This window comes from Microchirus variegatus (assembly GCF_963457635.1).
Source record: "Microchirus variegatus genome assembly, chromosome: 3".
Taxonomy (NCBI): domain Eukaryota; kingdom Metazoa; phylum Chordata; class Actinopteri; order Pleuronectiformes; family Soleidae; genus Microchirus; species Microchirus variegatus.
Window position 1 is genome coordinate 36,719,071 of NC_139804.1, and position 21,461 is coordinate 36,740,531.

General features: G+C 39.2%; 1 protein-coding gene across 1 annotated transcript; it reads left to right on the forward strand.

Annotated features, from left to right (window-relative positions):
• Positions 1-13,481: 13,481 nt before the first annotated feature.
• blvrb (biliverdin reductase B) lies at positions 13,482-18,921 on the forward strand. The gene is made up of 5 exons (XM_083886227.1): positions 13,482-13,605; positions 15,801-15,962; positions 17,178-17,267; positions 17,360-17,491; positions 18,379-18,921. The coding sequence occupies exons 1-5, from the start codon at positions 13,521-13,523 to the stop codon at positions 18,531-18,533; spliced, it is 624 nt and encodes a 207-aa protein (XP_083742353.1). The 5' UTR covers positions 13,482-13,520; the 3' UTR covers positions 18,534-18,921.
• The last annotated feature ends 2,540 nt before the right edge of the window (positions 18,922-21,461 follow it).

Here is a 21,461-nt window from a genome sequence, read left to right on the forward strand (position 1 = left end):
GTCAAATAAAATTAGAAAAATCTGAAATAAAACATTTGGTCTAATAGATTAAAAAATATATATATAGAAAAATGATAATTAAATTAGGTCACATAGTGATAAAACAATGGTGTCAACATAGTTAATTGTTACAAGAAAGCACAAAGGTGTGAGTAACTGTCACACCTCACAAGTGAAAAGCTGTTCACACACAAATGCATAAAATAAGAGCAAACAATATAAATAATATGAGTCACAGCTAAAAAAAAAAAAATAAAATAAAAAAATATATATACTGTATATAAAAACATCCGAGGAACAGTTAATGAATGATGCAGCACCTGCCTTTGGAATCAGAGCATTTTTTTCACCGGACGAGCCTGAAATAAAACCTCTGTGACGATTCAAAGACAGAGACAGAGGAAACATTCTCCCGTCTCGTTCACTGACAGCTGAAAAAACCAGGCGATAAAAATAACTTCTAAACTAAACCTCACACAGTTACAGGATAAGAGATGGAAATGTGCAAAGGTGGAAAAAGTTGGTTGTCTGTCTTCTACGTTTTAGTTTCGTTTAAAAAAAAAAGAAGAAAGGATGGATTCACAGAACATCAGGTGTCACATGAAACAGATAAATAGAACGCTGTCATAAAAAAAAACAGCAGAATGGATTAAAAATTTAAACTCTTTCTGCCCACATTCTGGAAAAAAACATTGTACATGTACAGTGTCTATATATTCGCCCCCATTTTAAAAAAGGCAGTTATTTAATTGTTTTTTTCCAGATAATCCATCACAGTTAAATTTAAGTTACTAAAAATCAGTGGATGATTCAGCCGCAGGTAACGAGATGGAGGTCAATGGTCAACGTTTCTGTGGATATTTTGTTCTTGATAATTTGACAGCTGACACTAAAGTTTGTCAGTCCCTTCATCTCGTTTGTCTTAAACACATGAGATGGTCTTTTATAACTCAATATTTATATTTTTGAAGTGGGCTGGTAAATCTGTTCTTTCAAAACACAAACCTTCGTGGGTGTTTGTGTTTTGAATTCACTGCGGCTGAAAATAATAAAAAACTGAATCAGAGGGAAATATATTAAATTCCATGGTCTGATTATGTGTTGGCTCAAACACATTCACTAGTGTTGACTGTCCTTGAAACGCCTTGTAAGAAAAAAAATACGTAGAATGAAAAATGTCCTTTCTGGCTTTCCCTCTCAAACCCCCCCTCAGTCCTCAGTCCCTTCCCCCATTTCTCCCCCATCCCCACATCTCACACACACACACACACACACACACACACACACACACACACACACACACACACACACACACACACACACACACACACACAGAAATATGAGATCAATCAAACCTGTAATAATACAAATTCAACGACGCAAAATCAGCGTGATGTTAATGTGTGTGTACGTCGTGCAGGATGCTTATGTTTACATTAATGGCAACTGAATTAAAGGATTTCTGTGATTTTTTTTGATCATGATTTCAAATACAAGATTCAAAGTGATGCTGTTGAGTGAGTGAAGCTGCTGCTGTGAAAGGTTTAGAGGTTTTTTGCCTCAACCTTTCAGCAGTAAATCTCTTTGTCTTCTTTTCATCACACCCCCCCTTCTCTGGCGGCCTCTCCCTCCTCCCTCCCTCCCTCCCTCCCTCCCTCCCTCCTTCCCTCCCCACCACAACAAAACCCAAGCTCGCCGTTGTCACTAAACCTAAACCACTGGAAAACAACACAGCTATATCGAGTAAATGTCAGTGTGTCCTGTAAGACACGGAGAGAGGAGGGGCAGTTGTGCACATGCACTTTAGAGTTGTTATCCCTGGAGAGGAAAACAGCCAAACATTACAGGGCTTTTTCTCTGTGTGTGTGTGTGTGTGTGCGTGTGTGTGTGCGTGTGTGTGTGATGATGAGGCAGATGGAGGACTGCGGCAACACAACCCAACACAAGTGAAAACGACAATAAATCTGTTTGTATCCGAACGAACGTGATGGCAACAACAGTTTGTTTGCAGCTATGTAAAGCGTGTAAACCCACCAGATCTGCACAGAAACGACAGTGTCATTTAAGTTTTTTTTCCTGTAAAAGTATTATATAACGAATGAATTCATCTGGTAGTTATATTATTGTGGATTCATCACTAGAACCCACGAAAAGCAACAACTCTTCGTCAATTATTTGGAATAGTACTAGACTGGTATTACAAGACAGGAAGTCAGGAGAAGTTGTGACACAAGAGACGGAGAAAGAAAGTGATATTTCTTCACCATATCGCACTCTCTGCTGTCGACAGACTGTAGAATGAACGTATTAACAGACAAACTCATAGTAAAGACCTGCAGTATACGACTGTACTGCATGTAGAGCTGAAACGATTAATCGATGAATCAATTATTAATCGATTACTAAATTAATCGGCAACTATTTTGATAATAGATTAATCGGTTTGAAGCTTTTTTCACGATTAAAACAAGATTTCTGATTGTTTCAGCTTCTTATATGTGAATATTTTCTTGGTTTCTTTGCTCCACATAACAAAGAAATCATTAAAACTGAATCTTTTTTGTTTGTGGATAAAACAAGACGTTCGAGAACATCGTCATTTCCAGCTTTGACAAACACTGATCAATGTTTTTTTAACATTTTCTAACATTTTTTGAACCAAACGATTCATCGATTATTCGAGAAAATAATCGACAGATTAATCGATTACGAAAATAATCGTTAGTTGCAGCTCTAACTGCATGTTATCAGAGTTACATGTGACTAGATCATGTAACATCAACATAAAACTCAATCAAAATTCTGGCTTTGATAAAACTGGTTTAAAGAAGAGAATCATGTCAGTCCAAATAGTGTGTGTGTGTGTGTTATGTCCTCTGTCTTTCTAATTCTCGCCTAACCTCAACCACCTGGTGTCTTTCAGTCAGTCTCACAGCCTGCAGGGTGTGTGTGTGTGTGTGTGGGGGGGGGGGGGTTCCTTATATTGTGGGGACTAGAGCTGCAACTAACGATTATTTTCGTACTCGATTAATCGATTAATCATTTGGTCCATAAAATGTCAGAAAATTTAAAAAAACGTTGATCAGTGTTTGTCAAAGCTGGAAATGACGATGTTCTCGAATGTCTCGTTTTGTCCACAAACCAAAATTATTCAGTTTTAATGATTTCTTTGTTTATGTGGATCAAAGAAACCAAGAAAATATTCACATTTAAGAAGCTAAAACAATCAGGTATCTTGTTTTAATCATGAAAAAAGCTTCAAACCGATTATCGATTATCAAAATTGTTGGCGATTAATTTGGTAATCGATTAATAATCGATTCATCGATTAATCGTTTCAGCTCTAGTGGGGACCTGAATCTGTTCACACAATCACATTATGAGGACTTGTCTTCTTTATGAGGACAAAAAACAAAGTCCCCGTAATGAAAAATACTACATTTTAATGTGAAGATAGGCTGAGGTCATGGTTACTTAGGTTAAGGTCAGAGGTCAGGGGTCAGGGTTAGGATTAGGCCAGTAGTCATTATAGTTAAGGTTGGAGTAAGTCTCCAGAAAATGAATGTAAGTCAATGCAATGTCCTCTGAAGTCATGGAAACCAGTGTGTGTGTGTGTGTGTGTGTCTGTGAGTGTGTGTGTATGAGAGAGAGACATTGCAAACATAGTAATGACTCGGGGGCTGACTGATTTCTTAACAGCTGAGTCTCATGATTAGAATAAAGGTGGTAAAACATAGACACACATAAAGCATATTCCATAACCCTTTACCCTAACCTTAAAAGCAGGTCTTAACACTGAAAAAAGTCCTTAAGAATCAGACAAAAAGTCCAAATGAAGAGAGGTTTCTAGGTTTTTTCAGAAGATATCATGTACATCCACGCAACTTTTACCAGAGGCAAATAAGGCAAATTAACTCCCACCAAATACAGTAAATAGTAAATAAATAAAAACGTGCATCAGTGTCACTCTTTACTTGGATCAACAAGCTGCTTTTAAACGCAGCTTCTTCAAAACAGCTTCACGCGTAATATGTGCTGAGTAATGCTGATGCCTTCACAGCAGCCAGGATGTGAAGCTGGTCAGTAATCAACACCTAAAACCACAGAACTGCACCGACGTAAAAGTGATGGTGGGAATAAATCTGCTGCTCAGTGCTGTGACTCTGTGCCTACAGTCTATTCAGCGTCCCAGCTCCAGTTATACACATTTTATTTGTGTCTGCAGCTTTTAAACAGTAAACCTGGTGCAGAACAGTGGATTAAACACACGATCGGGACAAATGTTGATTCTGGACCCTGTTGTGCCATTTCCCAAAGTACAAAAAAACAAACAAATATCCTGGTTCTGGATTCAGTCTCTAAAGGATTGTCCTTTGTTAAACTCCACAAGAGTCCACATGTTGACATGTCAGTCCAGGACACAGACACTGTCGACTGCTCCAGCCCTAAAGGATCAAACAGTCACACAGCAGCAGCCTCTCTGATCTCAACATGGAGCTAAAACAGACAGACTAAAACAGTCTTACGTCTGTGTCACCTCTTCAACAACCTACTGTATGTTCTCTGCAGATATAGTGGTACTGAAAAAAACAACATTTGCACTGCTGCCAAACACCAGCCATTAAACCTTAACCTTTTAGTTTCTACTAAACGAAAAGAACCAAGAATAAACCCCTGACATGACACCTTTCCGTCTCTGTTTGTTTAGTGGAGGCACTAATACTGCTAAAGGAAAGTGTATCTGTTTCCTGGTGTTGTGTAGAGATGTTTAAAAGATGTAGGAACAGATATAGCCGTCTTAAATATCTTTCCATCACAGGTACTTTCTGTAAAGGCTCTTGATTAACAGGAACAAGGATCAATAAAGTTAGATAAGCCATGCTAAACAGCCTTAGTTCAGACTCTCAGAGTCTTTGGAACGGTTACTTACTTAGATATGTTAATATTTGAAACCATGAAATTACACAAAACCCTACTTTTTCTCATATGTCACTCACTATGATAAAAGTCTGGTGAGTTTTCAGTCAAGGGAACAATCGAAGTGAAGATGCTGTTTGTGATATGATGCGCAGTACATGGTCCTCGATACCAATGATAATCGATATATTGTAAGACAATCATATGGCGACACATCACGATATCTGTCTAACTGAAGGAAACAAAACATCTGCCAACAGTTGCACGATTTCTCTTTAAGTCTATGTGGATGGAGAGTCTCTTAGCGTAGATTTCTCCTCCGTTATCTCGCTGTAAACTCCCTCTTCTTCAGCCAGGGTCACTTCCACCAAAGTTTCACTGATTCATTCATGAGCAACTGAGGTAGTGACGCCCGGCGAGTGAGACTGGCAGGGACTTTACTACTCTACTTTTCATTTATTCATTTAAATGTCGACATTTGCCCTGGCGTATATCGAGTATTGTATTGCACAAGGAAGGACGCCGTTATATTACCAAATTGATATTTTGATCCACCCCTAATAGACAGATAGACAGACGTACATAAATCATCATCATCACCATCGTCAACATCAATGCCTTTGGCTTCTTTCGCAACGAATCCCTGCAGTCATAACATGCTGACTCCAAAAATATCCCAAGACTGGATTGATCTTACAAGGTTGAAAGCAGAGACACACACACACACACACACAGAATCCTTCGCTGACGTCACACAGTGCGCACTTTACACATTGCACTGAGACTGAGAGTCTCTTCCACTCACTTTCACCTCAAACAACATCTGTGAGCGAGAGCAGCAGCCGACGCCCAGCTCTGAGTTGGCGAGGCCACGAGATTTCATCTTAAAAGTCACCTATCGTGCAGCAAAGAAACAAGAGAACAGCAGCAGCAGCAGCGTGTCCAGCAGAGGCTCCTGTCATCCACACAAGACAAGAGAACGTCTCAGAGAGCTCAACTATGTTGTTATCATTTTGTACGACATTATCTTCCACAACATTAAAGGTGAAGTAAGTAGTTTATAGTGACATCTAGAGGAGAGGCTGAAATTTACAAGCAATGGTGTCCGAGAAAGAAAGAGAGAGAAAGACTGTTGTTGAAACAGTGGCCATTTCTCACTTTTCTGTGTGACGGAACGCAGTTTTAAGATAATTTGAGGCGAGAAATTGGCCATTTAGAGTCTAAACGTGCTGTGTGTGTTAAAGGTGAAGTAAGTAGTTTATAGTGCCATCTAGAGGAGAGGCTGAAATTTACAACAAAGAACTGCTCCTCTGCTCACCCCCTCCCTTCCCTGAGCGCTACGGTGTCCTCAGCTGGTCAAATGTCGTCCTTGTCGTCTTTCTCCGTGTCAGCAGATGAGGTTCGTGAGGCGAGGGAGAGGGCGGAGCTACCGCGGCCGTAGCAGACGAAGCGGAGAGAGAGGAGGCGGGACTTCAGCTACAAGTAAAGAAACACTTGATTATTTCTCTCGCGTTTGTCCTTACAGGCTCCGGTAGAAACATGGCGTCTCTCTGCTAACAGTGGCTATGCAACCGCGGCCCGCGACCATGTTATTTTACATGACTTTTTGAAACACTACGAAAATGAAACAAAAACTATTATACAGCGACTAGACAATGCAGGAGCACATAATATGTATAAAAAAGTGGATTTTGGGTTATATAAACCCATAAATACTACATATTGTCCCTTTAAAACAACTTTATTTAATAAATGCAAATGCAATATGTGCAGGATTCAGTTTAGTACAATATTTATCAAACTCAAAGGAACTTTGATTATAGTTAACAATCAGAACTAGGGCTGAAAAATGTTGAATAAATATCTAATTGCGATAATCAGATATATTTAATACGTTGTTCAGATCTGTGAGAAACAAAGATGTCCTCTTCAGATGTGTATAGATCGAGACAAAAATTCATCTAAAATGATATTTTGACACACATTTTGGCTTTAACAAATTTGAAAAATTGCAGTCTGATGTATTGCGATTCGATTAATCGCTCAGCACCTAATATAACGACATATACAGTATGAATTTAATACGTTAACATCAACACATTAACCATAAAGCAAAGTACTGCCCACCATAGACGGACTACACCCCCTCTAGCTTCAATTATATACAAGTTTAAAAGAAATACAATCATTATTTATTTGATAAGTGGTCAAATATAATGATTCACTTAGTCGTGTGTGTGTAGAACAGGCAGCTACAACAAACTCAAGTGTGAGAGAATCAAAATAAGCTCAATACAGTACATGTCACTTTTTCACCCAACAGCATTTGCTATTCTCCATGAGACAAAGACAAATAATAAAAAAGTGGTTGCTGTTTGTGACAAACACATAAAATATCTGTATAAACTCTAACTCAAAAAGAAAATAAAAAGACAGGAGAACTAGGGTTGTAGATAGGTGTGGGTTGAGTTTGCTAGCATTTTTTTTTCACTGCCAAATTATTCCCTATTATGGGGAAGAAGCTCTTAAAAGTTTGGGAAAGTTCTCTTTTTTAATTTAGAGGGGGGGGAAAAAGGACAAATTGTATATGTAAAAATGAATTCATGAACTCCATGAAACGCTTAAAAACAAAAAAACAGCTAAGCTAACTCTGCTGCTGTTGCTAGCATCCTCAGCGCAGAGCTAACACTGTTAAATGTGTAGCTAGCTTACCCTAAGACACGTCGCTCCTAAGAACTTCTGATTTACTGTATGTAGGATTAAACGTCCTTGCACAGGGACACACCAGCATGTAGACTATAGGAACCAGGAATCTGACGCTGGACCTTCCAACTCAAAGATGACTCACTCATCACACCACTGAACCACCACTGCACCACTGTAATGAGATGAAAACATGAGGATCGCTCAGATTTTATATCAGTTTTTTTTTGACTGCAGCTGTGATTGAACAGACCACGTTGAGGCTCCACACTTCAGCACATCTGCTCTTTGTGTTGCTAAAGGCAGCAACGTCAGCCTTTAGTCACCAATGCACCCAAAAACAATGAGGACTCGCTCATGCCAGGATTCAAGCACATCTGACACCACGAGGGGAAGAAAAGCCAAAGTAAAGATACCACACTTACAATTTATGGTATTATTGTGATAAGTGTTTTTTTTTTTTTTGCCAAAAGATTTCACAAAATGTGTTTCCTGACACAAACATGGAACTAACTATGTTACCAAATAACCAAAGCATTTGACACAGTGATGTCATGTTACAAAAACAACAAGAAATGCTAACGTTCCAGAGTGTAATGTATTAATGTAAAATACCTATATTTATATGATTTTTAAGCTCGTGTTTTATGTCACCATAGGCCACCGTAGTTCCCTGACACAGTGGGAAAATGGAGGGGGCGAGCCCTTAAAGATATAATACGTAACATTTCTGCATTAAAATATCTAAAACAACAAGATTACTGTTATATATTTTGTCGAGTAGTGCACTTACACGAGCCAATTTACCGCCTGCTGTTACGTCTGGGTCAATGTTTTTTCGTAAAACTAATTAACTAATTAGTAATTAACACGCATGTGTTTGTCACTAGTGCATCGCGACCACTGTTTACCGTTGTTCTGCCGAGTCCAAAGCGCCCACATTTTATGGGGAGCGAGGATTCTGTAGCAGAACAACAATTCCCATGATTCCACGCTGCTTCCCCAGCGTCATCGGTCTAGGCATTTTTGTTATTACTGGCAGAAATGACATACTGTGAGTTTAAATCAGATCACGAGGTCCTTTAATGATGCAGGCAAAAAAAAAAAAACACCCTAAGTCACTCTATCACATGATGAGAAATTCTCTAAATCTACATATTTTTTAATGCAGTGTGTGATAAAATCATGTTTCCTCCCTAAGGTCAAATACCGGGACCACAGACTTCACTATAACTTCCTGCAGGATTTACACAGTCCCACAGCATTAGAGCAAATATCTGACTCTACAGGAAACTTCTGTGGCTAAACATCACTGTGGCAAATGTAGCCAGACATGAAAAATGACTCCAGAATAAATAAACATTAATTTGTGACTGTGAAGTGCAGAGTGAAGCACACACAGCTTGTGCACTCGGCCACTATTGTGCATCTTAACCCGTTTATGCTTTCACATTATGTCAACAAGCTGCGGCAGGAAGCGTAAATACTGTGAAGCAGCAGCATCAGCAGCAGCAGCAGCAGCAGCGCGTCCCTCCACAGGCTCACTGCGGTAACCTGCACCCAAATGCAGGCCGGCGTCTGTGTGTGTGTGTGTGTGTGTGTGTGCACAAAATAACACCATGCACCTCCACTCCACACAAGGAATGACTAAAAGACAAAACGACATTCCGCGGTGAAAGGACGCGTCCTGTCTGTCCTCCAGAGTCTCCGTCTTACCTCCGGCTTCGCTGTCCGCGTCCTCAGGTCAGATGTGTCCCTCCTCCAACGCCGAAGACCCCCAGCGGTTTATCAATGGACGCCCCTGGATCGTCCCTCGATTATGGAGGAGGGGGGGTGGGAGAGGAAGGACAGAAAGAGTCCGCGGACTGTGCACCACCGTGCACCGTGGGGGACTCGATGCCGTGCGTGGCGCATGAAAAGGGGGGAGGAGGGGAGGGGGGGGGGGTTGGATTTGCGCTGCCGTGCCTGCAGCGGTCACCGCCGGCCGGGCTGAGGATCCGAGCCGGTGGAAGGTGGTGATGAGGATGGTGATGATCCACAGTGGCTCCCGTTTCCACCTGACACTGTCTCCCCTTCCCCCGCCTCCTCCTCCGCCTCCTCCTGCTCTCCGCTGGTGATGCTGGAGAGAAAATATCAGCATCAGTGCGGCGAGAGGAGAGAGAGAGGAGGGGTGGAGAGGGAGGGAGAGGGAGGAGGAGGAGGGAGATAAAAATAAGGAGGGGGAAGAAAGAGGGGGAGAGAAAGCAAACCCAAAGGAGGAGGGGAGAGGGAGTGTGAGAGAGGGAGGAGGAGGAGGTGAGAGAGAGTTCACTTTCTACAGTTATTGAACAGGCTACAAAAAAGTGAGTCAAATGTTTTGTAGGAAAAAGAGAGAGAAATACATTTTGAATACTTGTCAACTTGTAATTTAGATCATAAATAAGAAAACCTATTGTAATTAATTACATTTGATACAGTCTAGGAACATATACAGTAAGTCATTGGTTCTCAAAGTGCGGCCCGCGGGCCAATGGCGGCCCGCAGAAACATTTCTGGCGGCCCCGCAATGAATTACAGTTGATAGTTTGAATCCAGGAGCGACTAAGCTTGTTAAATGTTTATTGGACATTACTGGATACAGACCAATAAGTGTAAACAAAAATACTGGGTATTTACCTGGTTTCTATATGGTGAATTTTAGTGTATTATTGTGTTATAAGCTGGTAATAAGCAGGTAGCTACAGCCCCCAATTACTAGCTATTTACCCAGTAAATATATGGTAACAGAAATGTGTTACTTGGTATTAACGTGTAATTAGAAGGTAAGAACAATGGCCAAAATACTGGGTAATTACCCAGTAAATTATAAAGCGTTATTATATTAACGCTTATATTACTTAACGCTAAACTGTAAAACTGCAATCTGGTCATTAAAATGACTAAAAATGGGATTTCGTTCTGTTTTTTTTTCCTTTGGCGGCCCTCAGTCCAATGTTGGGTTCCTAAATTGGCCCTCAGGTATCAACACTTTGAGAACCCCTGCAGTAAGTCATGCAACTAACTAACTAACTAAAGGAAGCATTTCAATCCTCAGCTAATCCCGCTCAGTTTAGTGTCAATTCAATCAAGCGGTGATTTGATTCAGATTACTGAAATCTAATTGTAGGAGAAGGAAATTCATTTATGTTATTTTATATAAGATAAGATATGATAAGATAGTCCTTTATTCGTCCCACAGTGGGGGAATTTACAGTGTTACAGTAGCAAGACAGTAAAGATAGGGATAATAAATAATAACCATGTATTAAGTAAAGTACAATATATACTACACAGTGTTTGTCTCACTGGCCGATCGTTTGTATGTAGCAGTGATTATCAAAGTCTTTGAACATTTTCAGTTGTGTAAGTAAAGAGTACAATAGATGTTAAGACATACACGCCATGGCATTTAAAGCGGAACTAGACCGGAAGTTCCTATTATCGCTGTTTTTTTGGTGTGTATCTGCGTCATTACCTTGTTTATGAAGCCCTGAAGGTTCTAAACAAACAGTTCAGCCACTGCTGAGAACCTTGTGTTTTATTGTAATCTCGGGGCTCAACGAGATCACTGAAAATCCCGTTATAGTTACGTAAGCAGCGGTTCTCCTGAACAACCGATCGTCCTGCTCCGGGCACTAGTCCGGGCACATCCGGTTACGTACATTGAACAGCAGAAGAAGAATAACGTCCGTTGTGGAGGTGTTTCACGAGCAACAGTGTCTTCTGACTCTGGGTCTGACTCCGGGTCAAAGGTCGTCAAAGGGACTGCGGCGGGGAGTCGTGAAGAAGCTATTTTTAAACACTGTTAAAACAATGTTTTGATAATGAGGAGCAGTGCATCCACCGTTCCAGAAGGGGGAGCTGTGCTTCTGAGAACGGATGTGCTGGATAGTACTGGCCAATCACAAGACTCTGTCTTCTGGAGGTGAAAGTTCACTCTGAAATCTCGCAGCAGAAAAAGACTGTCAGAAAAGAGGATTTCTATCAGCTCGTTTACAGCAACTAGGAGGTTTTTGACCATAAAAACAAGTTAATATATGTAAGTAGACCTCCATAACTAACATATATGTGCAACAGGACCACTCTGTGTGACCTTTAAATGACCTGATATTTGTCTTTTGTCTGACCTAATATAGCAGGTAATTGTGACACGACAGTGTGTAAATATCCAGTGTCAGTCAGTCAGAATACAGACATAACATTTCTGCATTTGTAAATATAAAGTCACAGCTGTAAAGCTAAACAATAATAAACGTTATCACATTACATATCATTTGGGAGACGCGTTTATCCAAAGTGACTCACAGTAAGTGCATTTCAACATTTGGGTACAAACAAGAGCAAGAAGTAAGTAAGTGCTTCAAATATACCAATGTACAAGTTTTTTTTGTTTCTTTACTATAAATGCATTTCAGCTCCATCTTCATTTATCAAGTACACCGTCTGCCTGTATAGCTCAACCTTTTGAATATGAGTGCATGTTGTTTGCATGTTTGAAATCAGTCATATTTGTATTTATTCATGTATTTATTGATATGTGCAGTACATTTTTAGGTGTGGCTGGAAACACCAACAATGTTGTATGTAAAAACTATATATTATGGACACAGTTGTGCCTTTGTTATGACTGGTTTTGTGAATCTTTAAAAAGGTGGGCCCACATAACGACGCTGAAGTTAGCATCCGATTCGGCACTTAAGGGGAAAGTTAAGGGGAAATAAACTTGATGCTCAGTGCGACTGTAGACATGTTAGGTAAGACATTAACCTTGCATGACATCCTCTGTTGTATTTGAGAAGCTTTTATTTAATTTACGAAAATTCTAAAGGGGAGATTTCCCCGTTTTTGTTTTATACTCAGACCTCATTAGAACAGGTCCTGGTCCAAAACCACTGTACCTACACTTCTGAAATCTGGACTAGATTAATCTACAGACCCTGAAGATTCATAAAAACACACCCTCTGATTTGTGAGACCTTTATTCTATTTGTGAAAATGCAATAAAGGCACATTTCAACGTTTTTTCAGCATATAGACCACTTTGGACCAGGTCCTGATCAAAAACCACTAAACCTAGACTTCTCAAATCTATACTAGATTAATCTACAGACCCTGAAGATTCATAAAAACACACTCTCTGATTTGTGAAACCTTTATTCTACTTGTGAAAATGCAATAAAGGCACACTTCAACGTTTTTTCAGCATATAGACCACTTTGGACCAGGTCCTGATCCAAAACCACTGTACCTAGACTTCTGAAATCTGGACTAGATTCATCTAGATTAATCTACAGACCCTGTTTAAAAACTAAAAGTGAAATCAGCCAATTTGATTTGATAAGAGGCTTCATCAGAGGCAAACAGGGAGTAGGTGGCGCTGTTCCACTGTCAAGGGCAAGGATTTCAGGAGTTTTAAACAATGCAAAGCTGAATTCTAAACTAAAATAACAACAGCTACTGTATGTTTATGACCATGGCTAAACCTTTATAATTGCTGAGATTGCAATTTAAAATTATTATTAAAATGATTAAAAAGGAAAGTTAAAGTGTACAGTAGTTTTAATTAAAATGTCAAACTTGTCACCGCTGTTTTTCTCACCTTCTTCTTCTACTGAATTATGTATTATTAAAACCGCCATTAAACTCACTTTACTGCAGTGACTGTCTTCAGATAAACCGGGATCCTTTAATTCTCGCCGCAGCAGGAAGGGGAGGGGGAGGAGGAGGGGGAGGAGTCTGAGCTGCTCTTCCGCTTTGTCATCGGAAGGAGGCGTGTCTCTCCTCGCGCAGAGATGTTGTTGAGCTCTTAAGTGAAAGTATCCACTGACTACGAAGTTCACTGACCGAGCGAGTCGTCGGTCGTTGTTGTCACAAAAATAAAAATGTCGGAGTCCGTCAAAAATGTCGCGATATTTGGAGCAACGGGAATGACCGGGCTCGCGACTCTGACTCAAGCGGTGTCTGCAGGTGAGGACAGAGCACAGGTGTACACACACACACACACACACACACACACACGCACACACACACACGCACGCACGCACGCACACACGCACACACGCACACTTTACATATGTGTTACATGTTACATAGACTATTACGTCAGGTTAGAATAGTCAATGTCTTATTGATTCATCAATAATTCATTAACAGTTCAGGTAAACGATAAATAAAGACGTCTGTTGTCTACTGAAACGATTAAATGATTTCATAATCGATTACCAAATTAACCGTCAACTATTTTGATCATCGATTCGATCCGTTTCAAGTGTTTAAAAATAAATATATATATATATATATATTCTATATTTATATATATAATCAAGTTTTCAGCTTCTTAAATATAATATTTTCATGTTTCTTTGCTCCATATCACAAAAAATATATTTAAAACTGAATAATTTTGGTTCGTGGACATCGTCATATCATCATTTTGGAAACATTGATCAACAAGCACTCATGACATGGACATAATTGTTAGTCACAGCACTGAAATCAATAAAGGTGAAGTTTGTTATAATTGTTATAAAGTACAGTTTAAGCACATAATATACAGTATATACGGTGTAATGTTCTATTCCATATGTGTAACATAACAGAGTGTGTTGCATATTCAGTGGGAGTTTGAAGATATGAAGTTGGTTCAATTTGCCTTGTTACATCAGATTAGAAAAGTAAATGTTTAAATAATCAATAAGATGTGAATTATTCACATGTTTGCTCTTCATAATAGATTTACATTCGGTTAAAAAACTGTGCCAATTGTTTTAAAAACACAGAATAACTTTCAGATTCCTCAGTTTATTCATAGTGTTTGGTGTCACCTTCAATATTTCCTCGTGTGTTGTCGTCTTTAAAGCATCATATCACCATAGATATTACCAATATTAGATTAATTGATGGATTCGTTTGTATAAATAAACAGAACAAATAAACCTACAACACACACACACAAATTACATACAAACACATAAAGTCACAAGATGAATTTGATGCAGCTAGCACTTTCATTACCTCTCCTCCCACTTTACTACGAGGTATAAAGAACATGCTGAGTCATGATGGCCGTTACAGACTGTGACACTGTTAGAGGAAGATGTCACTATCTGGCCTGTTCAGTCAGGGTGGGGTCACCTTCTCCTTCATGGTGGGTGAAGTTATTATAAAAAGCTTCTGGGCGGAAATCAATGACCAGCCCAAGCAGTGTGTGTGTGTGTGTGTGAGAAAAACCAACATTATTTAAATATTAAAGAGATCTAGATGTCTATAGATATATTTAGATATCTAAATACCGTTTATCCGGTGTTTTTTGTAGTTGAAGATTAGAAAGTTCAGTCTCACCACACTTAGTGCTTCTCTTTGAAAAAGGCAGTTCAAATTAATACTATAGTTCACTTTTTGATTTGTTTTATTAATTGTTATTACGTATGTTACATGTGTATCAATAGTAGACGATGAAAGCACAGGTAAATCATACTAAGGTCCAGATACCGGCGTGTGCCGGCACTGCTGCACTGTATCCAGTCAGAAGCCACCCACTGAAACAGTTGACAGTACTTTGTCACTAACTCTGTTTCCTGCTGTATTTGTTTATTAAAACGCAAAGGAAACAGGTTTCTATCATGCGTTTTGAGTTTTTACAGCTGCCCAGAACAAACAAACACACAAACATACCAAACACTGGCTCTATAGAGTTCATTTGTAGGTATTTTTAACCTATTTGATTATTTTTTTAACAGTTATTTGATTGAAAACCTTTTTTTTATTATTATTATTAACAACTAATTATTGATAAATTACTATTTTCCCATAAGCCAAATAATACATCACAAGTTGAAAACTCTATATCACAGCGTCCTGTCTAATGTCAGTTAAACCATTCCACTGAATAACAATCTAATACTTAATAACTAATACCTAAATTATTGGAAGCTGGAGTTCTTCCCCTTGCAATACACAGTTTCACCACTAGATACAAACGGAAGTGTTTAAAGGTCATTCCAAGGGTCCAACCAGGCTCTCATTTGCATAACCTCGATGTAAAACCATCATCGTGCAAGATATGAATCAGCGTGGCCCGAGGCTGTAGAATATAAAGTGTAATTCAAATGCTATGTTTGTGTTGACCTGTTAAAACGTCCACGCGTCGTTCCTCCTCCTAGGATACAACGTGACGGTGCTGGTGCGGGACCCAGCCAAGCTGCCCGCTGACCACAAGGCGTCCAGAGTGGTGGTGGGAGATGTGCTGAATAAAGAGGACGTGAAGAAGACCATGGAAGGTCAGGACGCCGTCATCGTCGTCCTGGGGACGCGCAGCGACCTGAGTAAGGCTCCACATACGACAAACAAACAAACAAACAAACAAACAAACAAACGCACACAATATCACAAAAACTTATAAGAATCTGAACTCCTGTTTTGAAACTTCCAGAATGAGGAATTAACGAGTGCTTCGGTATGTTGATGTTTTACAAACAGGCGTCACCTGTAACCAGGCACCTGTTTTCCCTCTAAATGTAAACATCACTTATTGACATAACATCACGTGCTATTGATGAAGACCATTAACTCGTCAGGAACTCGTTAACTGATGTTATAAATCAAACATTTATTTTATTTTATTTTTTTCAAACAGTGGAGCTGCCTCCCTCTAGTGGCTATTTAATTAACATATTCTTATTCTTTGGTTGACTTCAAGAGGAACCACGTCCATTTTTATATTTACAGTCTGTTTTAAAAAAAAACATTTATCACTAATGGAATAGCAATAATTAAACGTATAATTTAGTTTATAATTGTGTAAATGTGAAATATGGAGATCAAGAAGAAGAAATTAAAGAGAATTGGAAGGCAGTCATCAACATATGCCAACTGCTGTAAGATGTATATATAAGATATATAAGAAGAAATATAAAATATTCACTAGAGTAAGATGTAAGACACACAACATACAGTATTATACTCTATATGCAATATTGTTGGATCAGTTTGACATAATCATAATCATGACTAAGGACAATTTGGCTTTAAAATATTCAGAAATGCATCTTTTATTTTCTAAAAACTGAACACGTTTAGGATTTTAAACTTACTTACACGCGCTAAAATGTGAAAACATGTTTCCACGTATTTACTTGTACACAGTGAAGTGAGTGTACAGCGCCATCCTGTGGAAATACTTGCACTTGAGTGACGAGCAGAAGTCTCATACTCTATTTTTTGTTTTATTTCATTATTTTGCACCATAAATTATTATTATTTAATTGTTTACTATGTGTCACTCATGTTGAATTATTTGGATACAAATCGCCATGAATGTAATTTCTGCAAGATCACGATGGAGTATTTTTGATATGATTTTAAGCATATTCCACCCATTAATACCGATTATTAGGGCCATATTGAAAACAAAAATACGCTTTTGAGAATAAAGTTATAGTTTTTTGAGAAATAAGTTGTAATAGTGTGCCCCCCCCCCCCCCACCAAGTTGCTGAATATTAAGTCACTCACTGTAATTTTTCTGATGCGCCTTCATCAGGCCCGACCACCATGATGTCTGAAGGCACCAAGAACATAGTGGAGGCCATGAGGGCGCGCGGGATCCGCAAAGTGGTCGGCTGCATGTCAGGTAGGAGTCACTGTCGATACCTGAGAGGAAAATATATATAATGAATTTGACTTGTCACTTACTCAGTCGCCCTTCGTCTTCCTCACTTCCAGCCTTCCTGCTGTGGGATCGCGCCAAAGTCCCTCCCCGCCTGATCCCACTGACGGAGGACCACGACAGGATGTACGCGGTGCTGAAGACGTGCGGTCTGGACTACGTGGCCGTCATGCCTCCTCACATCGGTGGTCAGTAGGAGACGGTGGTAGTCGTAGTCGACTCTCGGGAGCAAAAGTGGAACAATGAAACACTGAATTGAGATTTCTCTGCAGTTCTAGTGCTAGTTCAGTTAAAGGGACACTGTGTAGTATTTATGGGTTTATATAACCCAAAATCCACCTTTTTTATACATATTATGTGCTCCTGCATTGTCTGGTCGCTGTATAATAGTTTTTGTTTCATTTTCGTAGTGTTTCAAAAAGTCATGTAAAATAACACGGTCGCGGACCGCGGTTGCATAGCCACTGTTAGCAGAGAGACGCCATGTTTCTACCGGAGCCTGTAAGGACAAACGCGAGAGAACAAATCAAGCGTCTCTTTACTTGTAGCTGAAGTCCCGCCTCCACTCTCTCCGCTTCGTCTGCTACGGCCGCGGTAGCTCCGCCCTCTCCCTCGCCTCACGAACCTCATCTGCTGACACGGAGAAAGACGACGAGGACGACATTTGACCAGCTGAGGATACCGTAGCGCTCAGGGAAGGGAGGGGGTGAGCAGAGCAGCAGGTCTTTGTTGTGAACTTCAGCCTCTCCTCTAGATGACACTATAAACTACTTACTTCACCTTTAAATGTTCAATGAGGTGTCCTTGGCGGGGATGATGAGCCAGTACGATACTTAGCATCTGCCAGAGATGGGTGTAAGTCACACATACGTAAGTCTCAAGTATTAACCTTGAAGTCTCGAGCAAGTCCAAAGTAATTCTAAAGCAAGTCAAGTCAAGTCAAGTCGTATGAATATAAAAGATAACTGCGACAAGGAAAACACATTTTGTGACAAATGTTACTATTTGTAATTCTATTTAAAATTGTAATTTAAGAAAAAATAATATTAAATACGTCATGTCATTTCTCCCCCAGGTGACCTTCCTCTGACGGAGAGTTACACGGCGACAGAAAACATGCTGCGAGGAAGAGCCGTCTCTAAACATGACCTGGGACACTTCTTTGTCAAGTGTCTGTCCACGTCAGAGTGGGACGGCAAGACTGTGGGAGTGAGTGGAGAGTATAAATGAAGAGTCCATTAGAGATGAATCGATAATTAATCGATTACTAAATTAATCGCCAACTATTTTGATAATCGATAATCGGTTTGAAGCTTTTTTCATGATTAAAACAAGATTTCTGATCGTTTTAAGCTTCTTAAATGTGAATATTTTCTTGGCTTCTTTGCTCCACATAACAAAGAAATTATTAAAGCTGAATCCTTAAGGTTAGGAAACCAAACAAGACTTTCGAGAAAATCATCATTTCCAGGTTTGACAAACCCTGATCAACGTTTTTTAACATTTTATGAACCAAACGATTAATCGAGAAAATAATCGACAGATTAATCAATTACGAAAATAATCGTTAGTTGCAGCTCCTCCTCTGGTCACTTCTTTATTTTCCACATTATGTGTGTACGCCGAGAGATTAATGGATGTTTCCTTTTTTAAATGAAAATAAACATAATTTGGATCTATTGTTTTGTTGGTTTTGTCTCACTTTTAGAATAGAATAGAATAGCCTTTTATTGTCATTGTATTTTGTGCAACGAAATTTGAGTGCCACTCCCTTTGGTGCAATTTGCATTCAAATATAAATAACATTAAAAGAAAAAAGAGGACATTTTTGTAAAATGATATACATAAACTATACTATACATAAATTATGTATACACACAATTTGCAGCAAACTTTTGTAAACAAAAAATTGTAAACATGAGCAGCAGTTATTGCACTTTTCAGCAGTATTGCACTAAAGTGTGTTTGTATAGTCCTTGACTGTATGCGACAGTTTATTGTTTTTGCAGGTATACATCAGTTTATTGTCCATTTATTGCACTTTTTATCATCTTTAAATTAATCATTTCAAATCTGTCTAACTTTAGGGTTAGGGTTGTGGAGCCTAACCCTAACCCAGCTAACCAGCTGTGGAGCTGTGTAAATAAGTGTCTTCACATGATTTCATTGAACTGTGGTGAGATGTCATGTGACGCCTTCTGTTGCTGTTGCTGTTCTACAGCAGCCTCCTTTTTCATAGCAGTTATAAATTTAAAAAAAGACTTTTGTTAGACCAGTTGTGGTAAACGAGTAAAGTGTCATGTGAATGTGCACGGGCTAATGTACAAAAGTCTACAATACTACTACTGTAGGAACACAACACAGAGAACGACCATGGGAATAAACCGTGCATTTAACAGAATAAATGCAATGTTATATATTTAGTTTCCAACACTCAGGAATTACAAAATGTCCTCTTTAGTTACAAGACAGTACCACAGTTATGTGGTAGACTTTCAGTTTATAACAAAACAAAACCGAGTTACATTAAACCCATAGGGCTCTCCATATCTACCCATATTATGGTTTTGCTCTCATTTGAATTTGAATTAACTGGATTTTTTTTTATTGGGACACATTAAAAAAAAAAAATAAAGACAGACAAATACATTAAACAAAGACAATAAACAGATCTATTAGCATAAAAGTAAAGTGAACATATTTCTGCTGTCAGTCACTGGTATCATTTTCACATAATATGTGACATATAATAAAAGGGAACCACATTCAGTTTCGCCATGACAACACGTTCCTCTACAGTCAGATGAGAAGCACGTGTGGGCAACAAAGATGTCAAGATAACCAAGCTGAGGTAGCATTACACCGGAAACACTGCCTTCAAAAATAAAAAAGTGGGTACGACGGTTTACTCCCAAAGTCCAAAAACATGCAAAGACTAACTGGTGACCTGTCCAGGGTATACACTAACTTTTTTTAAATATTATATTACACTATATTACAGTATATTATATTATATTATAATTGCATATTTAATTTTGAAAGTGTGTCGGGAGGAAGTTGCTTCGTGGTTTTTGTTTTGTTTTGTTTTCCTCTGCTGTAAGGAGGAGCTAAAGTTTTTTGTAATTTATTTCAATTTAGCTCACTTGTTGACTTTATGCCTTCTTCGTGAGGTGTAAAGTCGAGCGCCGGTTGGAATTTATGGACATTTAAACCTGAAACAGCAAAACAAAAACTGTAAATGTTGACGGTTTACGGGCAGTGAAGGACACAGTTGCGTTCACGGACCCTGCCCGACGACGGAAGCTTTCAGGTAAATCTCTTTTTTCCTACAATCTGAACTATAAAGCTGTTTTGGAGTCGTGTGTATTTTATTGAATGAATTCGCACGGACGTGGACACGTGTAGGATGTAAACTTTACCGTTTTTTTAATCGATAATCGTATCTTGTAGACGACATTTTTAAAAAATAGTGTCGCTTATTGAGTAGTTCCCGCTCATTAGTTCTCACATCAACTTTTACATTCACTATATTAAAAGGGCAAACACATGTTGAATGGGAAAACCCTGACATGTCAACATAACGTCTGCGTTTGTGTTTTTACTCACAAAATCGTGTCCCTCTGCTTTTCTGTCGTCGTTGATGTCATCATTTAGGAATTACTGCTATGTACATTACACAATAACACACACACCACACCTTTCGGCGTGAATATTAACCAATAAAGCGGGATGGTGTGTTAAGTTAATGCATAAACAATCTCGTTATCGCGTTGTTTTTGTACACGTGCGGTACGTTGAAGGCATTTAACGTATATTTAAAACGTGTATGTATTGGAATGCAGCGCAGATGAACGACACTACCCACAATGCCTTTCGGCACGTCCAGCCCCCCAACTGCAAACGTTGTGGCGTACGACTCAAAATCACAGGCGGGAGAAGAAGCGAGTCAGTCGGTGAGCCTGACGGAGCTGCGCCTTTTAAAACCTTTTAAAACCCGAAAATATCACTTTTGTTTTAATTCTGAACGAGTTACAAACTTGACACGATCGTTGTTTTTTTTAACCTCTGGACCGAAGAACAAGCGGGGGGAACTGATTTTCGAGCAGCAGCGGTGTCTGTGGACCAGAGAGACGGGAAGTGATTCAACAGGTCTGTTCG